The 21,670-nt window shown below is 39.0% G+C and overlaps 1 protein-coding gene across 3 annotated transcripts; it reads right to left on the bottom strand.

Annotated features, from left to right (window-relative positions):
- Positions 1-31: 31 nt before the first annotated feature.
- LOC131776668 (cytosolic carboxypeptidase 2) lies at positions 32-21,180 on the bottom strand. 3 transcript variants are annotated; one of them, XM_066171268.1, is made up of 33 exons: positions 21,000-21,180; positions 20,647-20,926; positions 19,020-19,087; positions 18,777-18,850; positions 17,312-17,394; positions 16,820-16,908; positions 16,568-16,698; positions 16,328-16,460; positions 15,851-15,972; positions 14,905-15,025; positions 14,221-14,358; positions 13,232-13,342; positions 12,617-12,786; positions 11,518-11,677; positions 11,084-11,125; positions 10,312-10,371; positions 9,819-9,944; positions 9,512-9,654; positions 8,896-8,971; positions 8,677-8,796; positions 8,190-8,246; positions 7,636-7,764; positions 7,072-7,138; positions 6,499-6,565; positions 5,736-5,848; positions 5,265-5,488; positions 4,554-4,755; positions 4,233-4,414; positions 3,901-4,151; positions 3,642-3,684; positions 2,998-3,208; positions 982-1,095; positions 32-547 (listed from the first exon to the last, which is right to left on the bottom strand). In XM_066171268.1, the coding sequence occupies exons 2-33, from the start codon at positions 20,744-20,746 to the stop codon at positions 399-401; spliced, it is 3,876 nt and encodes a 1,291-aa protein (XP_066027365.1). In that variant the 5' UTR covers positions 20,747-20,926; positions 21,000-21,180; the 3' UTR covers positions 32-398. The 3 variants fall into 3 exon arrangements, with proteins under 3 accessions (XP_066027365.1, XP_066027364.1, XP_066027366.1); XM_066171267.1 differs by having other exon boundaries at positions 20,647-20,907; XM_066171269.1 differs by having other exon boundaries at positions 7,072-7,135; positions 20,647-20,907.
- Between the last annotated feature and the right edge of the window lie 490 nt (positions 21,181-21,670).

Genomic DNA, 21,670 nt, shown 5'->3' with positions numbered 1-21,670 from the left:
TCATTGATCTTTTGTTTTTTTTTTTGTTGGTTCTGATTGATCGATGTGCTTACTTCGATTTTCCTTTAACAACACTCCATCGAAAAGTGTTTTAATTCAGTGCCTAACTTTGAAAGAAAATCTTGACACACATTTTCAACTGTTGCGAAAGGAATACTACTTGATTGGAGGTGGTAAGTGCACATGGAGTTCGGGGTAGTTGTCTGAGATTTCAATTACAGAGTAGGTCTAACATGCACCAACATCCTGTCCACAGTGATTTTAGGCACTGCATAAGTATAAGCCATAATGAGCAATGCCGTTGATGAAGATCGCGGGCTTAGTGTCTTCTCGGAGGGGAGCCTGTGTTTAGCCAACTATTGAATATGATTTCAGTGCATGCGACTCCGCCCCTGCTGTTATCTGTGGGGTGGTCCGTGAGGTCTAAAAAAATTCTTGAGCTGTGGGGGGAAAGCTGGTGGTCTCTGAGGAGGCGACAAGCCTTGCTCTCGAGGTGAACCACCGGAACCAAACTGGAACGTCAGGGAAATTGTTGACGGAGCCGCACCTGAAAAAGGACACAACAGGTCATTTTGTTTGAACAAGCTTTGGAGATGATCGCTTTCGAAGGATTAAGCAAACAGTTTGAGTAATTTTCACCCACTTTTAACGATAAAATTGTAAGTGCTGAAATTTTTTCTTTCTGAATTGGGAACGAATTGTAAAAACCTCTTCATAATAGGGCCGTTGACAACGCAGAAAACAAAAAGAGCTTTAAGTTTCAAGCCGAAGACTATTGTTAGAGAGTAACGATGTTTACTTCAGTCGGCGAGGCAGTAATACTTGGATATAACTTTTGAGACCTACCGACTGATTCCAACAATTGTCGAACCTATCGCCTATTAATCTGTACTTCGGGTGCTCAAGTACTGTGCTTAAGCAGAATCGCTGTAGCGGATACTTATCAAAACACCTTGTCCATATATTAAAGAAGTACAGTACCTGATTCCTGATTTCTGGTAGGACTTCGAGATGCTTTATTAAGTGAGCCGGTCCTCTTTGAGTCACCATTTATAGGCGCCTCCTCTCTCAGTCCCTTTCCTATTTGGACTATGCCTAAATTGAAGATTAATTTGTTTGTTTAGTGAGTGAGACAGACACGAAAAGCTATTAACTTGGAGGTAAGCCTAAGGGACGGAACAAATTGTTAATGCCTTTGCAAGTTTAAACAAATCTACATTAAACTCTTCGTGGCACACAGCGGTCAGGGGTACTGCTGCTGCCCTTGAAAGAGGACTTTTTCCTTCAAAGGTTCTCTCAGTTCATTATGTTTCCATGTTACTTTGCTTTTATTCATTTTCATTCTTTCTTTCTGACGCATCTCAGCGGGCAGGAAATATATGTTATTTGCCGGCTGGGAGGTCCGTATGGTGAAAAACTGTGACCGAGGTCTTGAAAATACTGCCCGAGGCCGTAGGCCGAGGGCAGCATTTTCAAGACCGAGGTCACAGTTTTTCACCATACGGACCGACCCTTAGCCGGTAAATAACATATTTATTGTTTTTAAACTTGACGAAATTCTTTCCGAAAGAACCCGAATGATTTATGGCCGTAAATACGGCAAGATCTTCCATAAACTGAACAAATTTTTTAGTGGGTAAATGGTAGTTAAAATAGAGGTGATGCAAATTTAAGAGAGATGCCTCAGCGAAACATTTTCATTTCCGTAACGATAAAGGTGATTTAAAAGGCTTTCAAACAAACTTTGAAACATTATTTTTACAAGTTTCTGTCACAATCTGACACCTGTCAATTAGAGAGCGCGCAAGAAAAAAAAAAGCGAAGGAACATTTGAAAACCAACAGAACTAGTTTGGCAAGGACTGTCACGACAATGTTTTCTTCAAAATCAGTTAATGATCTAACGGAAAGTATTATTCACTCTCATCGACGATTCATTCATGTACGAAGATTTACCTCTGTTCATTAAGTAAACGGCGAGGAAAGTAATTGTGAGTAAATTCAATCTTTTTATTTTGAAGTTGTGAGAGTTTGCTCGTTTGTTTGCTGTAATGGCGTGTTTAACTCTGATCTTTCCTTCACAAAAACTAAATTCGAACGGCACACTCCAACGAGACACAAGGGAATGTAATGCGGCCTTTTCTCAAAAAATTCCTTCAATTTCTGTTGTGCAATTTAAGGTAAAAATGTCCAAATTGAACGGAATTGGAAAGACTCACCAGGAGCGTATATTTGTTGTAGAACTTAAATTAAAACTTCGCTCGCTCTTCCACTATGAACAAATTGCTCGAGAAAATTCAGATATTAAATGAATGAAAGTTCCATCGTTCAGTTTAACTGTAGCCAAATACCTCACGTTCCAACTTTCTGGGTACTTTTTGTGAACGATTAAAATTAATTGCAGAAGGTTTTTAGGCCGCTTGTCAACCAACGTAATGACACTATTGTTTATACAAATTCATTCTGAAACCAATATTTTTCTGTCAACCAAAGTGATTTGATAGCAAGAAAAGAGAGGATTCATAAGTTATTTATCGGCTTGAGGTAGTGACCGACTTATTTGCTTTAAAATACTGCCCAGCCGGAAAACGAGGTATATTTATGAAAAATGACAACGAAAGTTGGGATGTACTCGGCGACTCACGAAAGCGTTACCGTGGCCCGTGGGCAGAGATAGGAAAATACTGACCGGGTAAAGAACCAATCAGATTGCAAGATTCGTTACCGTGCCCTCTAAAAAAACAATAATCTTAATTATTCGAATCTGATTGGCTAATCATGCGCTCATAACCGGTCCAACTTCTGACAATACGGACCACGGACCGGAATTTTTCCACGCCATTCACGGGCAGGAATCTTAATTATTCGAATCTGATTGGCTAATCATGCGCTCATAACCGGTCCAACTTCTAACAATACGGACCACGGACCGGAATTATTCCACGCCATTCGTGACAAAATGAACAGTTCTCCTTCAGGGACTTCTTTCCTATCTTACCAGGAGATATAACTGGAGACTGTGACTTCCAGCCATGTTTTCCAGTCACAAAGCCAACATTTTGGAGACAGCTGTCTTCCCATGGGATTATACCAGTTGCCATGGTGACACTGTTCCACTCATTTCTTATGCTCTTCGGGCTGTCAGATGGAGCATGCTCAGTAGCGAAAGGAGCGCCACCTGTCTCGCTGTCACTGCTGCTTGCTACAGGCTGCGGGGGCAACATAAGTCATAAGTGTTGGTTATCATTACAAACTGTGACAATTACTCAAATTGTACTTTCTTTTCATCCTGACGTCCATCTATGGGAAGCAGGGTATCTCTTAGTCGCCTCATCTGGTGGCAACTGATCAAAGATAAGCACCAGGTTGCATGCGCGCATTCTCACATTGCGGGAAAATTAAAGACCACTTATCAAAATAATTGTAACACTTTAACTCCCATGAGTGATCAAGACAGAATTTCTCCTTAAAATAAATATCATTACAATATCAGACGGACAAGTGATGAGAATAAAGAAAAATGTCAACAAATTCTCAGAACTAACATCATAAGAATTGTGCGACAGACTGAACGGAGATTAATGAGATCAGGGCGTGAAAGGGTTTAGTCTCATGGACGTAATCTTGTACTTGAGTCATTACCTTCTCATCCTCCTGATTCTGTAGAGCGTAAGTCACTAAAGTTCTGGTACACAACAAGATTGAATTGCGTTAGTGTGTTGTAAATATTTACTAATTTACAATAGCAATTAATATTGAAAGCTGAGATTCCATCTACATGTTGGTTAACCGGTATCGTCGGTCATATCATAGGCTACGTTCACTCGTAAGACATCAAGTTGAACGCTTGAAGAGAAATGCTATATCTATGCACGCCCATTTATTATTCTTTACATCATACCCTGAATCGTCGACATTTAAAAGCTTGCTTCTCAGATCATTTATGGTGGATATATCGATTGTGTCCTGCGGGGTGATGCGCGCTTTCGATCTAAGCTTCACAGGAGGTCTGTCAACAGGTACAGCGACATACACAGGCGACTGGCGGCCGGTCATTAAAGAAGAATTGCTGCTCGTAAAGCGAGATACGTCTACGAAATTGGAACTGGGTTTCACCGGTAGTGTGTTAAATCTGTCGATCGCGCTTGGGGTCTGATAAAAAGAGAAACAGTCGATACGGAGTGTAAGCTAAGCTCTTAAGAACAACTTAACAAACAAAGAGGCACGCCTTACCAAACCGGTAGGATTTCTGTTCATTTGTCCATTGCCCGTGTACTTCTTCATAACCTTGGATCCCACTAATTGCGTAGGTTGCGCATGCGTCTCCGGCGCAGTCAACTGAGTGGTCGCGGGCTGTCGAGGAGACTGGTAACCTTTTGAAGTGGAGGTAATAGTTGGGGGCTCGAGCTGTTGAACTGAATAAAAGCAAACAAACAGGTATGATTTTTTCCCATCTATTAAAATAACGGTACTCAATAGAGGGGGTTTCGTTTTATAATGAGGATATAGCATCCATTAATAAAGTGAACAGAAACAAAATAAAAAAAAAGCAACCTTCACGTTTCTTAAGTACGCGAGGCGTTTCTTCCTTTGTTTGTTGCCAACTTGTTGCTTCAGTAGCTGCAACAGACAGGGCTTTCTTTTTCGCGGAGTTCTTTTGGCTGAGTTTTTTCGTTTTTCTTTCTTCCAGTGAAATCTGAGACCAGGACTTTCTCACTTCTTGTTCTTTCACGAGTTTCGGTTCGTACAAACGCGCCTTAAAAATAATACAACAGCAGACAAATTAACGAGTCTTCCATTTCCTTCGATAAAAATCTTAGCTCTTTTTCAGAAACCAATACAATCACGCATTACTGTAAATGCTCCATTTAAGTTTGCTATGCATATCTTCGACCAAAAGCGGGTTGGCTAGACGTGAAGGAGGCAAAGAGGTTCGTAAGAGATAAATGTGCTGTTTGCCTTAAAAGAATTGGCACTTGTGAACAACAAGGTTCATTCCCTGCATAACCAAATTTCCAACTTTTGACAAAAAATTCAGGTTAAACCGTCCTGATACTACACAGCCTTGCATTATTATTCCCTAACCATAGGAATATACTCCTACAAATTTCCCTGCACTGTTATCTTTGAACAGAGGGCTTTTTAAACTGGAATTTAAGGTTGTTGTTCGGGAATAAAAAAGTTAAGTTAAGAAGCTACTAGGAGGCATTAGCTGTTCTAAATCTCTTCCGATGATAGAGAGTTGCCATGTTCAGCGATCTGTACCTTAGTACTTGACAAACAGTCCCCTTTAGGTTGCCATGGAAAATACGGATATGGTTGCACAGGAGTTCTGGGTCTGAGTAGAGGCGTTGGCTGGACCACAGGCTCTTGTCTTTCATTCCCGGCCGTCTTGTAGCGGTTGTTGTACATGGTAATTTTTCGCGCCAGTTCAAGAGCTGAGCTAATTCTCTTTTCATTTCGACTTTTTGGTGCTACATACGCACAATCTACAGAAAGAGCGATAGACTGTACAGTAAATGATACGAAACAACGGAGCACTGATGGTAATGACCTAGTAAAACATCTTACCATGAATTATCATAAATTAATGACCTCGTCAAACATCGCATAAATTATCATAAATTACTGACCTTGTAAGACATAAACTACTATGAATTTCAATCATAACATTTCCATTAACATAATTTATCATTAACATTAAATCGACGAAACTCATGTCATTTTTTTACATACCAGTGCCTTTTTCCAACTGTTTGGCCAAATAAGACACCGTGAAGTGTCCCTCCTCCTCGCTTATTTCAAATCCTTGAGGCTGCGCGGGACTGGTGACAGACCAGCGACTCAAACTAGCAGAACAAGCGTAAAAATTTGGATCAAATGACATAAAGCCTGAAGGAATTGATCACGTATCCTTTTTCGTAATTGGGGTCTTTCTACTACAGAAAAAAAAAATAACATGGGTATCAAGGTGGAAGGGAATACCCCCTCATGGTTATTCGCGCTTTAAATTGGAAATTGGTCTCCAGTCGCTCACCGAAGTGTTTGCAAATTGCCTGTGGTCTTCCGCGCCGCATCCCTGTATGTCTGTGATCAGGGAACGTGAGCACTAATGATTTTGGATCACGGAGAGAATGCAACTGCTTGGGAAACCTTTCTATATCTTAATCTGTTGGATAGCAAATGTTCCAGGATCAACAACTGAGTGCTTCAGATGAATAACCTGCAACAGCTGTGGGGTAAAAGAACACTCGACATGTTGCTAGTTTCGCGCGCTCTAAAACGTCCTTGCCTGACCTCTCAGTTATGGAGGCCTAAGACAAAACGTGTCCGTGTGGGAAGCAATTTTTTCAAGGTTAACTCAGTCGAGCAGGTAAAATTTTCCTGCACAAGGTCACCTTGGCTTCTCTTCTACATTTTAAACAAATTCCTCAAAGTCTACTGAATAAGTAAAGAACAAGTTCCCAAGCGTTATTAACTCCACAGATTTATAACTCACTTGCCAGTCCTTTCTGGGGTCTCTTTCAGATAAGTAGAACCGTCAGTGTAACGAAAATGGGGAACCTCTGATAAAAAAAATAATAAACAAAAAGCAGCGAGAATTAAATAAGGATACACTGTAGTGTACAAACGTTACTTTTGATTTTTGTCATAATCATAAAAATAATTTTGTTAGAGTGTTAGTAAACTTTGGCATACGAACATCAAAGAGGCAACAACTAATCAAACAGTAGACGAAGATGAAATATGAGGTGGAAGATATATGACAAATTTAAGAATATCGTTCTTGGCTTTTCACGATATGTACTTAAGTTCAATTTATCCTATGTTTAATTTTCTTTTCTGGGGTTGTATTGTAGTGACTGAGACAAGCATTAAAGAATTAAACTGTAGGAATTAAATTTACAATTATAGGAAAAGTTTCTGGGAATTGAGGAGGAAGAGGAATTTACGCAAAATTGAGGTTAGCTCAAGAACACAGCACAATGATTCCCTAAGAAACGAAACCGAAAACGGGAACGCCTGGTTAGCGCACAAAACTGAACACTGCATCATAAGAGAGGTTAGTCACCTTTTGACTCAGTTACTAGCACGCCACTCATCATATAAGCATTAGTGACAGCTTCCAGGTAATCCTGCTGTGGGAAAACCACACTTCATCTTTAAAGAAGGCACACGAATTTTAAAAACAAGAGTTCAACTGTTAATAAATACTTTTATTATAAAAACTGCGTTGTATTTCCAGGATTTCCAGCCCTAAGAAAAGCCGTCACCGCACACGTGAAAATTTACGATAATTTTTTTACGGGTCTTTGATTTTGCCAATCACGTCACTCTGTCCTGTTGATTAATGAAAGGCAAAGCGTTCACCATTCTCAATCCAAGTCGTTTGTAGAATTATCTCGTCAGTAAATGCCTAATACAAGGTTGCCTTTAGGTATGGAATTTCTCTTCTCGTGTTCAGATGTCGAGTTGAACACTCGAAAGAGAAATTCCATATGTACGCACACCCAAGTAACATTCTCTATTTATTAATAATTATACGATTTTTCACAAACGTTACTGCCCTAGTTCCCGGCCTTCGCTCATCCCTCTTATTCTTTTTTTCTCTTTCTGTCATTACTTTAGTACTTACCCTGCATGCAGAACCATCCAACTTCAGTGAGCCCATCGGTGTACACGGTCTGCTGTTGCTTTTGTGCTCATGCTTCCGTGGCTGTGGATTGTCTAACTTCATCCGCGCGGAACTGGGAAGAGCAGACCGCTGGACAAAATTTATCAAAGTGTTTAATTACAATTTTTAGTTTTCCACATGCTCCGTGCGATATTGGAAGGAAAATGGTTCAATCTGACCGATAATGAGCGTGTCTGAATTGAGGTCTTCTCAGCGTGTTTGACATCTTAAGACATTTTAAGTGTGTTTTGACGTTTTCACTCTTAACAAATAGAGCTCCAATCTCAGACAAATTGCTAAGCTATGGAAACTTTTCAAACATACCGAGGAAGGTTTTACGATTATCAGGTGGGTAGACAAAATAATGGAGATAAAACTTCATGAAACAGAAGCTGGCATGAAGTTCAATCATCCGTTCCATTAGACCCTTAAAAGAGTTTAAAACCTGACACATCTACAGAAGTGTGAGTTGCAAATTTTCGAAAATAATAAGCAATTTATTCCCAACAACTCACTTTTGGGTGATGTTTCTGGTACATTAACTTTACTTCTGTCGCTCGCTCTTGGTCTTGCTAAAATGGCAGAAAATAAAAATGACGTCAATACTCTAAAAGTACAGAGAGTTGCATCAATATAAAGAAATTTTCAAATGAGCGTCGAAAGTCATCCGGGATTGCTTTGGTGTTGCATAAATTCCCTTTATGATTGGTCCAAAACACCAGCGCCACCCTCTCAACCAATCAGATTCAAAACTGAGGGCAATCACGACTTGGTCACCCGCGTTTTCCCGCGCTTTGGGCAATTTGCTTGTTTTTACTTTGAGCCAGTTCTCATCGGCTCCTTGTGGCATTGTCCTTTGCTATGATTGGCTGTTTTGAATGCTTTGGTTTTGTTGTGGGGCTCCCTATCAAAATGTGCTCCAACTGAGGATTCTATAACTTACGATATCAGAGGATACAAACGTAAAAGGAAACAAGTCAGTCGTAAAGTCATGTTACTCACCGCGGACCGCGTCGCAACATCAGCCAGCAAAACGTCCTTGACTTTCATAGCTTTGGCTCGCCGCTTGTTCCGTTCCTTTCTCGTCTTCAGCTTCTTCTTGCGTGGTTCTTGGTCAGTATACTATTTTATTTCAGAACAAAACAGTACCAAGGGTAAGATCATATCAATTTGCGAAGGTCTGTAATTACAAGATGATCTTTCATCAATCGAGAGGCTCACCATCTTCAGTCCTTCAGGAGCATAAATGAGATGCATTGGCAGACCATCGGACATAGAGCTGTCTGAACCGCCGGTGCTGGAAATAAAAGGGAAAGAAAACACAGATTGATATAAACACTGCCCCTTCTTTTAGGTGAAATAAGCGACGGGCAAATCTCAAGTGAGAATCAATAATAATCCCACAATGCAGTGGTTGCCCTTCATTACGTTGTGTGATTGGTCTAGGAAACACGCGCCACCTTCTGAGCCAATGAAATGCAATACTTCAACCATTCACGACTATCACTCGCGTTTTCCCGCGCTTTATACCTCTTGAAAGCCCATTCAGGCCTATAGTGAAATTTACCTTTCCCTAGTTAGCTGTCTAGATTACTTTGATTTTGTTTATACAACACACGTAGACCCGTCAAACCTATCACAAAGTCAATGACTGTGGCGGCATTTAAGAAGGAAATGAGCCGATCAGAAGTTGTGTTTTGTGTAGGAAAACTCATGTGAGGTGAAGGACAGGTGACGACAGCTTCCTCTGATTGGCTATGTTCGACATGTGATTGGATAGGTTGAGCCAACAGTCCCAGAGGACACGGCTAAATACAGGTTTTAAGACCAAGCCTACCTTGATTCGATATCAGAAGTATAATTGAGGTCAAGATCTATGTCAGACTCGGTTAGGGTGGGTGCCGCAGTGCCTTTTCGCTTCATCCTCTCCAATATATCCGCCTTCATTTTCAACTCCAGCTCTCGTAAGATAGTTACAAACTGTGAACAAGACAATATCAGCGATATTAAGTGGATTGATCGACAATTAGTCTTTTTAATGGATGTCTTCCTCGGTGTTTTCGTCCTAACTGCCTAAGGCCCCATATTGAAACTCCTGGGAAACGATGCACAAATGGTGACGTACGGTGAAGACGACCTCTTACCTTTGAATCATCAGGATCACAGTAATCTAGTAGAGTATCACACAAGTGATATCCCATCGACTCAAAGTCCGCTGTGTTGAAATGATAGCCGGCGCGTTTACCAATTGACGAGCCACAGAAAGTCGCCTGCAGGAAAAAACACAGCGAGATAAAAAACACCTTCAACATATAAAACCTTTGCCGGCAGGGGGCAATACGTAACACAACAATATTTTGAGTCGTTTGAGTGACGAAGGAAACTTAGCCTTTAAATGGAAGGAACACTCGAAATAAAAACTCAGGTGACGAAGAAAATTAAGCCATCAAATGGAGGGAAAACTCGAAAAAACAGTGTGCTGCTATGCAAAATCACAAGACGGGAAGAAATAAACCCAAAACACAAAGGATTTCTTGTGCTTTCTCAAGCCACGCGCACCCAAAAAGAGTTCAGAAAGAAAAAAGGCAGAAAGAGCTAGACATTTCGCTCGTGACTGAGCAAGAAGTTTAATCTCACCTCCATAGTAAAACTGTTCAAAATCCCCATATGCCACATAACAATCCGACCTGTTCCTTCCTGTAAGAAGTTTAAAATTTGTGTTTCTTAATTAATGTCTAATTATCAGTCTTCTTCGGTCTGAGCGTCTGTTGGAAAGACTGTATATCTGGCTGGTTATCAGTCTTCCTAACTTCCTATCTAGTTGTCTGTCTATTCACAAGTCGACGTTCAGTCTTTCTGGAGAGAGACAGACAGAAAGTCAATTGTCTTGTCAAAGAGCGTAGAACAGATGAGTTCTGTCGGTTTTTTAAACCCAGACCAATCAACAGGGAGTCCAGCGCAACATAGAGATAAAACGTCTGCGCATGTGCGAACGTTTTAGAGGCTGGGTGACAAGCTTTCAGGCTTTTGCGGTATCTGAAAACCGTATAACATTTTTGATAAAGCTCAAAAGAAAATTGTAAATCAGCAGGAAACTCGTAATTAAAGAAGCTTTGGGCATAACAAGTCTTGAGTTTTCCATTCCCCTACTCTTGTTTTCTGTTACAGATTTAAATGAACGCTTAGATGTTTTTTTCTGTTTAGCATATTTGCGTTACGGCAATTGCTCCTGTTTTCCAGGGAAAATTTGCGCGCTAATTTAGCTCGCGGCCGGCCAAAATTTATCCCCTTGCGCATTCCTTACGTTTGACCGCTGTGTTGTCAAGCGCACTCAGTGTGTATTCCGAGGCAAGTGATGGAATGCATATGTCGCACAATCGTGACCAGCGAAATATTATATTTTACAAACCTTGCTCTTCTGTACTTTAAACTTGCAACCTTTGTATGAGAACTGTTGGAAAAGCACAACAAGTGTAACTTATGGAGCTTAAAATTTTGACTGACTTATCTGCACTTTAAAAGGACATTTGTAGGATTAATTCCTAATCCCAATTTGTACGTATTCTCGACTCAAAGGAAATGAAGATGTGTTTTTTTCATAACATTTTTCTTAGGAGCCAATATGAAGAGCCCAAAAAGTCTATGCAACAATTGCTTCCCGCCAAATTATACTACTTCTCTCGGAAAAACCTTCAAAGTTACCGCACCTTATAAGTCTTCACATGAGTCAAAATCGTTCTCCATCTAAAAAGGCTTATTTTCCTTTTATCAATTGCTTTTATTACCCACAGGTTTTAGAAACGATGGACACTACTGGAAAACAAATTAATCCTTGCACCGCACCTTGCTAGGGGCATTTTTAGATACCATCACAGGAAAAACTCTTTCTCTCAATCTCTTCAGAGGATCGAAGCGATTTTCACAGCCATAAATGAACACATTCTGCTTGCGACTGTGTCCGTGCAGATCGCAGTATAATGTTATGTCGCGTTCCTCAAATAATCTGCAACAACAACGAAAAAGAAACAAAACAAAGTGCTTGGTATGTTATGACCCAGTTCACCGACTTAAGTGATTGTGTCACTGACTAAAGTAATTGTCGAGCGTTAAGACTCCATAGAGGGGACTGGGAGTCTTACGAACTTATAAAAAGTGGAAGGTAAAGTATGGAGTTACAAGTCCATGAAAAATTCAACATTATGAAGTATATGGCTTCAAACCAGCAGTTAACAGTCGATCTGTAGTTTAATCGTGTGGGTGGGACATATCCTTAACACTTCACACTCTCACATCAGAATCCATTTTCTCCGCACTCTTGTCTATAAATTCCCATTGGTATTGACAATGATTCAGTACTATTACTCGAAGGAGAAATTAGACTCTGGTCACTCGCAGGGTTTTAAGGGTTAAAACGTGATGTTAAGTGACTTTTCGAAAATCTGAGCGAAAGTCATCATCAAAGTCAATCAAATGTCATAATTTTGGTTCGAGGAGTTTTGTGTTGATCCTGTCGATAGGGTATAAATGGGGTGATGGCTTTTACGGCTAACGGATGAAATTTTGGCCAATTTACGGCTAACGTTTAATATCTTTCCTTAGTCATACCCAGAAGTTTTTCTAACGGTTAACTTTTTCTACGACTAACGGTTAAAATAAACCAATTTTAACGCCTAATGGCTAAATTGTTTGGGTCGCTTTAAGGCTATCGGTAAACCCCATTGAAACCCTCTATCACCTGCGATATTCAATAATCTTCAATCAGTTGTGTGTTATTATTTGTTGGAAGAGTTAGTGTTCAGTCGTTTTCTTTCGTTTTTTCCCTCCGATTCCCCCCCCCCCCCCCTTTCCACTCCCCATTCCAAGAACGAAACGCCCGATCACGGCTTAGCTCAATAGCAAATAATGAATTTATAAAAGATATTTCTAGTACGGAGCTCCTTACTTGCGAACCATATTCCTGACATGCCAAATGGGAGGGAACGAATCTTTCAGCACTGTCTTGTAATTCCTGTTCAGGTCTCTCCCGGCTAGTGAACACCGATAGTTACCAACAACGACTCCGTCAGGATTTAACATAGGAACAATCTTGAAAATGAACATGTCACGGAGGAGCTATGGAGCAATAAGGGCCGTGAAAAATGAGTGAAATGACTGTTTTCACCGAGACTCACCAAACGTCTAGTAGGTGTCGAAAGAATTTTGGGATTGTATTGGTTTTGCTTTAAGACTCTGTGATTGGACCGGAAAACCCGCGGCATTCTCGCAACAAATCACATGCAACTCTTGTATAAACCCAGAGGCATTTCCCGCGCTTCTAGCAGCTTGCTTGCATGTTCTAAGTTCTGATTAGCTGTTGTGACTTTGCATTTAGTTTGCGACACCCAATTCAGCGACAGACGCTCTTCACATTAGGACGTTCAAGATCTCAAAAATGAAGATTCCCCGGTAGAGTGAAATAAATCGCACCCATGGCATCAAAGTCTATGAAATCTTATTGGTTCCTTACTCAGCCGATATGAGTCGATCAAAAGGTGCTCCAAGTGGAAAAAACACTAACCTTTGCGTCAGCAGCGTTGCTTGTTAGATAATCTAAAAGTCCTTTCATCATCCAACTTGAGTTAGTCTCTCCTGGGTGAACTCTTGCCGTCACTACCACTCCTTGTTTGGCCTGGAATCAAATAAATGAAAACATAAAATAAAGATAAGTCTTGAAACAAGACTGACTTGCATGGCTGGCGAAGGTCTTCTCAGTTTCTGCACCATAAACAGACTGTCACCCCTTCTCATGGTCGGGATTCTAGTCTGTCGTGAATAACCCCTCCCCCTTCCTCCGTAAACTGTTCGTTCGTTAAGTTTCCATGATAGAAATGAGTTAACGCAATTCAGCACCACCCTCGAAAGAGCGCAGCGTGCGAGAGCAAAACTATCAATAGGTACTAACGCAGGGGGAACAACTTTGACTAAAACAACCTCAAAACTTTCACTTTCCCATAAAACTGTTTTTTTTTAGTTTGAAATGGTCATACTTCCTTTCTCTTTCATTTACTTCCAAGCCTACGATTCTGGACGGGTAGTTTTACTGTTTACATTTATTTGGTTAAAACAAGATTTATTATGGGAATTTCTAAATAAGCGCGGCCGCTCTGACAATCATTTGTCCCAACTCGACAACAAAGAGAGGCACTGTGATAGCAAAGTGTTTTGCCAAAGAACACGGCCCAACGATTCTGACCAAGGTCAGGACCCAGACCTCTTAACACAGAGTCTGGCGCGCCAACTACTATACCAGAGAAGATCAATTTGTATTGCAAATCTGAAATGACCACCAAGCTAGTTTAAGACGACTTTTCTCAAGATGCACAAAAAAAAATCACGGTGACGCAGACGTCTGACCAGATTGATAAGTCTGGGTTAAAAAAACTGACAGAACTCTTCAGTACTACGTGCTTTGACAGAGTTACAACTTTTTAAAATATGAACAAAGTATAGATTGCAATATCGATATAGAAGATTCAGGCTTACAAATACTTAAGTTCCATTCCATACCTCAGCATCAGCTGGCCTTCTTGATGGGTTTGTGACAGTGAGTGTGTAAACAAAGTTTCCGGCAAGAGTCCGGCATAACACTCTTTGTTTGCATATCCGTGATCGCACTGGGTCGTTCCTCAAGTTTTGAAGATATTCCTGGATGAAAAAAATTAAAATAATATAGTTCCGGAGTATGTATTGCTCTTGAGAGTCACTCAGTCAGTCGGTTGGTCGGTCAGTCGGTCGGTCAGGGAGTAAGTAAGCTAAACAGTCAGTTGATCATTTGATCAAAGAGTCAGTCTAACAATCAGTCAATCAGACAGTCAGTCTTCCAGTTGGTCCCCCACCCGATCTGATAATCATCCAAGTAGTTGATTAGTCAACCAGTTCCCCTCTCAGCTGCAAAGTCAGTCTGTCAATAAATCCTTCATTCATTCAGCGCTTCACCACTCAGCCAGTCAGTCTTAAACTACTTAGCCAGTTAAACAATCATCATTCAATCAGTTCAGAAAGTCAGTTAGTTATTTCCCAATGCCATGGTGTTTAGCCGTATTTTCCATACAAACATATAGTTTAATTAAGCACACCATCTACTCTGTGGATAGGTCACTGAAAATAAACAGTTCAATTTAACAAGAACATTTCTTTTCATAAACATTTCTGGGACATCTGCAGGTATTTTAGTATAAACACTCGACTTACTAGCAAGTCAGAATAGGTGTATGGATAACAGTGAGCAAAATAATACGTGTCATTCTCATTGGGAAATTCACAAGTCCATGTTAATGAGTAATGGTACTTTTCTTTCGTTGTGTCTTCACGTCTGAAATAACAAACAACAATTGATTGACTGTTGACATGAAATTTTGTCTGGTAGGAGAAATCTCTAGGTAAGAAAGACAATGTGCCTTTTAAGGAATCGTTCTTTCTCAGGTATGGTTCATAGGAGGAACACTTTTGTCTATTTCAATTACCTGAAATATACTCATGTCAATAAGAAAGGTGCAAGCGACAAATTTATTCTTGCATGTTGGCTGTGGTGATTATTGATTAAGGCACTTGCAGAAAGTGAAACATAAAAAAGAATTGGGGCTTTTAACAGGGTTGTACCCACCCCTCCCACAGACCTCCTATTGGGTACCACTTACAATTGAGATTACTAAGCTGCAATGTCATTGGTTTCAAGGTGAAAGTGAAGTCTGCACTGGAGCCAAGTGGTCCATTCAGTGGGAGGTTATCTCAGTTTCCATATGGCACCCCCCCCCCCCCACCCCCACAAGGATGGGATACTAGTCCACCATAAGGTCATCTCCCAGCATTTCATGAGGCTTCCCTGACAAATCGCCAGTACCTACTTATACTCCAGTGTAAATAAAAAGTGTTTTGCCCAGGAACACAACTCACTGACCCCCCCCACCCAGGTCTCAAATCTGGACCTTTCAACCTGAAGACCAGCACCCTTACAGTAAGACCACCTCATCTCCTACCATTGGTTTCAAAGTATTGATCAATTCAATAAGGGGATAAATGTGCTCTACCTTGAATCAAAAATTACAAAAACATTGCTTTTAAGGCCTCTATATTACACCTTTTACAGACCAATTATTAACAAGTAACAGGTAAAGCAAAAAAAAAACTGTGGCCGTACTTGATAGCATTCTTGTAGTACTTTATATTCTCTCCAGTTCTAATCCAGCCAATTTTCTTTGTTACTGCATCCAGTTCGGAGTAAAATAAAGGCCTCATTCCCTCATTATACAAGCTGCCAGACTAGGACAAATAAAATATATATATAATTAGTTGGGCCACTTCACGTTAGTTAAGTTTCATCAAATCAATACCAAAGTCTGTATTATCTTAATTGTTTGTTAATATATAAACACCACAGGCAAGAACATTTTCCAGAAATAACCTTGGATGGAGAATGATGAACACTTTGTCACTCATTCATCACACTGACACAGTAGTGCAAAATGCAAGTGACCGGTCAGTGGCTGATTGGCGATATCAAACACAATTTATATTATAGCAAAATTTAACAATGAAATTCAATGATAAATCACTTCCAATGGAAAACTGCTCAGACTATGAGAAAAAATACAGAATACTTTGATCCGTCCCTTACTTTAAGGAGGTTCATGATGGTGAACTTATACCGGACGGTTGGTCTTGTGTTCTGAACTCTGAAGTAATACCACTGTGTGTGTTTGTTGGTGTACAAATCATTTCTAAGCCACAACTGGTATTCAGCATCATTACTATGATGAAAAAGTAAAAAATTCAACTAGTAGATCAATAATAAACAAATACATTCAGCTGAATAAATTTAAATAATTCATTCTAATTATAAGTCTATTTCACTTACACTTTCAATGCCCTCAACAGATTTCCACATTCAAACCGAGATTCAAATAGTAAAGTAGAGTCCTCAGGTGACTTGAGCTTGTAAAAAGGTTTGTTAGAAATCTGGGTTCCACCTACACGTGACCTGAGAAACTAGAAATTAAAACCGCACAAAGAGACAGTCAAAGTGTGAACACTAAATGAAAATTTTATCTGCTTCAGAGTAAAAGAGCACAAGAGGATTAAGATTTCCTCAGAGATATTAATAACTTACATATTTTTCAGGTCCAGGTTCATTGTTATATACAACTTTACCACCTTCACAAGATAACTTTGTTAGACTTTCATCATCAGCTGTCTTCTCTGAAAAGTAAACAAAAGAAAACTTTTAAGTTCACTAGCAACTTACAGATTGAAGATTCTTAATTAATAACAATTAATAACAATAACACAAAACCTACAAGACTCCATCATGATGACAAACCAATAATTCCTGTTTGCCTAATGGCAGTTCTGTTAATCAACTAAACCCTTGGGAAAAGTTAACTTCAAGAATGTTTTTAATGTCAAGTTTTAAGATTCAGCTTTTAAGTATTTGCTCCCAACATGATAATTACAGCTGGAGGCCTCTGTGAGCAAACAGCAATAATCTTCTAAACAAAAAGAAAAGTTTATAATAATAATTGTATCTTGTTATTTCTTGCTAATGAAGACAAATCCCTTTTTTAACTCGAAATAGTTTACATAAAATTATATGATTACAAACCTGGCTTAATGAAAGGTTCTGGATTTCTTGGAATGTACTGTATGTGTTTGGGCCTTGTCGGCAAAATCTTCATCTGATATGGCCTGCCACAATAAACATTAATATATTATTATAGAACATTATGAATTTCAAGGGACGTCAAAAGTTAAATTAATTGATGTGCATAAGTTTGAATTGTGCTTAACTAGCAGATATAGTAAATATTTAAAAAATTATAGAACAATCATTTATAACCAGAGACAAAAAAATTATGTCTTAAACATGTTTGTGATTTTAAGTTATTTTTTTACAAAAAAGAGTTAGTGTGTAGAATGGTGTGTTGCTCAAACCAATCAGATTGCCACATTAGGGTATATATCTCACACCAATCAGTTTGCTGCATTATGGTATGTATCTTGCACCAATCAGATTGCTGCATTTGATAAGTGTAATTATATAATAATATATAATTTTTTAGTTAAAAAATGTTTTTCCACTCCTTTTCTCACAACGTACATGGCAAACAACTAACATTCCATCACATACTATGAAAACAATGTCCAAAGTCCAATCAGAACACACCCAATCATTGCACTACGCGAACATTAGGCAATTTTTCACATGCTTGAATTGTATTCCACCAATCAAATTCCATTTTGCCACATTAGACTTTGCTCCACCACGTGTCATTTCCTGGTAAACAACCTGCATTTAATCACTTATTCTAACCACATTATCCAGCACCACAGAAAAAACTCACATAGAACTAAATGCTACTGATAGTGGCTTTTTCATGCAATTCTCCCATATTTTGACTTTTCCTACGAATGAAATTCACTTTTAAGTGCCTTGGACTTAACCACATCGTGTGTTGATTCTTGTAAACAAACTGCATTTTATCACGTTTCACACTCAAGGGGCAAAGTCCAGATAGGCAACAACCAATCAAGGAGCCCTCTCAGAAATATTATCCTATTCCCTTGTTCAGTGTATCTTCACTTACAGATACAACAGAGTTTCAATTTGCTTTTAATGGTAAAATTATAGGTACATGGAGTGATATGTTTGAGGGGACTAACTGTAGACTAATAATTATGATATTCTCTCTGTTAGAGGAACAGTTGTAAATGTAGGTTCTATTGAAACCACTATTTGGTTTTGTCATGCAACACACTCTCTCTCCAACCAGGAATAGAGGGCATTGTGTGACAAGACCAAACAACAGCTGTGAAGAAGACAACAGTAAGCATGGCACCAATGCATTTTATTTTTGCTCAGAAGTATTTGGACAATAGAGACCACAAAATACCTGTGTGAGTTTAGGTAAATTAGGTTTTTTTTCTTTCTTCTAAAGTGTGGTAAAATGACATTTTTGTCCCTTTGAAAGTTATGAAAACATTAGGAACACAAAGTATCCCATCTCAACCTATCCAGCCAAAAAAAATAACTCTTGCATGCTATGCATGCCTATTTTTTTTTTCCTTACCATCTTGGAGAGGCCTGCTGTCCTTTGTCTTTGCTGAATGCAAATAAATTTCTAGGTTCTCTAAGTTTTGGAACCTACAAGATTAATCATAATTTGCAATAAAGTTCAATTATAAAAACAAATATTCCACAAGCTAGGAAATCATTCTAAATACTGAATTATTATACTGTTCTAAGCTATAGTTCTGGTAATATCTTTAATGTACACTGCCAACATACACATTCACCGGCACCAGTAACTGACCTTTCTTCCTCCTTTGTAGCTAAAAACAAGCTGCGTTGATCTAGACTCCTTTTCAAACAGCTTTATGTCTGTGGGATAAAATTATATATTAAGCTCAAAATCATATGACAGGAATGGTGAACATAACATAGTTTGATTAATAATGGTAATGGGACTACAAGGAGTCCAATTCCATCTGTAATTATACAAGCAATTAAGGAACTCAGACGACCACAAAGCGGGAGTCCAATTTGTTAATCACAAGTATGAATACAGACTGAATTGGACAACACACAGTCCTGTTACTAATTAATCAAAACTACGACAAAATTTGAGAAAGAAACTAGACATTGGTTGTGCGTTTTTGTAAAAAAAAGAAACAACAGTTGACTGGATGAAATGTGAAACAACAGCACGCACACATAAAGCATTCTGTCCACTTATACAGGCATGACATGTTAAATGTCCCTTTAACCGTTCAATTTACTCTGTCCATTTACAAGCATGACACAGACACCATCCTATTCATACTCAAATTGGGCTGGTGATAACCAATCACGTTTGAGAATTTTTTAATAGTTTCTTATAGTTTCTGTAACAGCTTCTACATAATTACTGGCCATCATTCCTTAGAACAGGGTTCTATATTTTGCATTTCCTCACATAAGTACAGCAGACATATACTAGCTGCACATTATTAGAACTGGTATAGGTGGTAAGGCAGAGGGGGTCATAGGAGCAGAAACTTAAATGCACTAAGGCCTCCCTTGTTTGCAGTGCAGAAACTCTATCTCACTTGCACCAAAAAATATTTATTCAGCAATGAAAATATATCCAGTATCCTGATCATTTTCCAAATTATTTCACTAAGAACACACTAAGCAGAATTGGCTTGTATAACGACACTTTTTAACAGCTGCTCTCTTATGTAGGTAAATGAAATTGGGCCCCAGATTCTAGCCCCAGGTAATTTTACTGTGTTTAATTAGGCAGAAGCCACTTATTAACTCTCACATAACAGCTCTCCTCCTTTCATAACCGTAAATGATTGTAGCAGCATATTGTCAAGGGAGCTAACAACAGGCAAGAGTAACCTCCCGGGGGCTGCCATCCTATCCTACTGGCCAATCCAGGGGAAAGTAAGAGTATAAATCCTTACCAGTCCTACCACACTACAGAAACTAGTTTGCTTTGACAATTATGTGAGTCAGTCTTGTGTATAGACTTTATATTATCCATCTTTATTACAGTTTTATTCACAATCTAGCAATCTAGCAAGGGGCAAGTTATAAAGACTATTAAGAGCGAAAAAATTACTAAGAAAAAGCCCTATTTGAAGAAATTTAAAGTTAATCAAATTTTGAACTTTTGGATGACTGTGTACTTAACATGTAATAGTTACAACTAATTAATATTCTCTAATTATCGATGAAAACGTTTTTAAACCCTTTGAAGAAAAATCCTCTAAATTCATATAGGAAACAATGATAAATATCGAGATGAGTGAGAGCGGAGAATAATTGTTTTCAAACTTCCTGTGAGACAAGATGTTGTCTAATGCTAGCATGCATGGGTATAAAACCTTTCTATACAGTGACAAGATAAAAACAAACTACTAGATCTACATGAAATTTATTCCTTAACTCACCAGGAATAGAGAACGAGGGGACTGCTGAAGAAGGAGATCGTTTCAATGCCTCATTGTTGTCATCGCTTTGTGAGCTATCATGGACACCTTTATCTTTCATTTGGTTCTTGAGTTAATGAGCCCGCGACTTGCCACCCTTTCCACTTCAGTCAAAACAGTGATACAACTCTAGCAAATTGTCTTCAAACCTTTGAGATCATAACGTGAATGCCAGACAACATGTAGTCAACGAAGTTGACAGCATTTCCGTGTTTAAGGAATCTGCGTCAGGAAGAAAATACTTAAACAAATTTACATTAATCAAAAGTACTCGACGATCAATCACTTTTAAAACAATGGATGCCATCACTTACTGTAAACACAAGGTGTATGTAATTACGAGTCTCAAACGATCATGACTGATTTTCGACGCAGTTCTCGTCTGGATTATTTTGATTGAAATGTAGCAGGTACATTCGCCCTTCTACGAGATACAGTTTGACCATCTGACCTCTGTAGAACTATTTCTCTGAAATTTTTCAACAAAGTTTACAAGTACAGTTGACAACTCGATCAAATCGCCGCGGTGACCAACTTACTCGTACCAGGCTCCCCCCGTTTTATCTTTTAGGAATCTTGAGGTCCCGAGGGGAATGGCGGATTAAATACTTAATACAGGTTCCATAGATTATATAAATATATATTATGAAAGAAGATAAACAACGCACTCTCAGCCATAATTGACAACTTCATGTTATCTTGCTTAAAAATACTACTCATTCTCATTTAGGGAGAGAAACATGGATTAAATTTACTTGAAAAATTGTTCTTAGTTTTATTTGAATGGTTGGGATGGAAGATGGGTACAAACAGGCCCTTGGGACTTAGTAAAGGATGACCACAACTGCTTGGTAGAGGTGAAAATTAAAGAGACTAAGGGGAAACAAATGCAGGACTTTGACAACTGGCCACTCAATACAATGCCTCTTAATACAGGTTCAACTGTACTCACTGTTTCTCAGGAAGAATGGCTCAACCTTTTGAA

Source organism: Pocillopora verrucosa, chromosome 8 (assembly GCF_036669915.1).
Source record: "Pocillopora verrucosa isolate sample1 chromosome 8, ASM3666991v2, whole genome shotgun sequence".
Taxonomy (NCBI): Eukaryota; Metazoa; Cnidaria; class Anthozoa; order Scleractinia; family Pocilloporidae; genus Pocillopora; species Pocillopora verrucosa.
The sequence above is the reverse complement of the archived record's forward strand: the minus strand, read 5'-3'. Positions and strand labels throughout refer to the sequence as shown.

Coding starts and splice junctions, on each gene's coding strand:
- LOC131776668 (XM_066171268.1), bottom strand. CDS start 20,746: ATGAAAGATAAAGGTGTCCATGATAGCTCACAAAGCGATGACAACAAT. Junction 14,359..14,904: donor ACACCTATTCTGACTTGCTA/GTAAGTCGAGTG, acceptor TTTTTCATCCAG/GAATATCTTCAAAACTTGAG. Junction 4,756..5,264: donor ACTGTTTGTCAAGTACTAAG/GTACAGATCGCT, acceptor ATTATTTTTAAG/GCGCGTTTGTACGAACCGAA.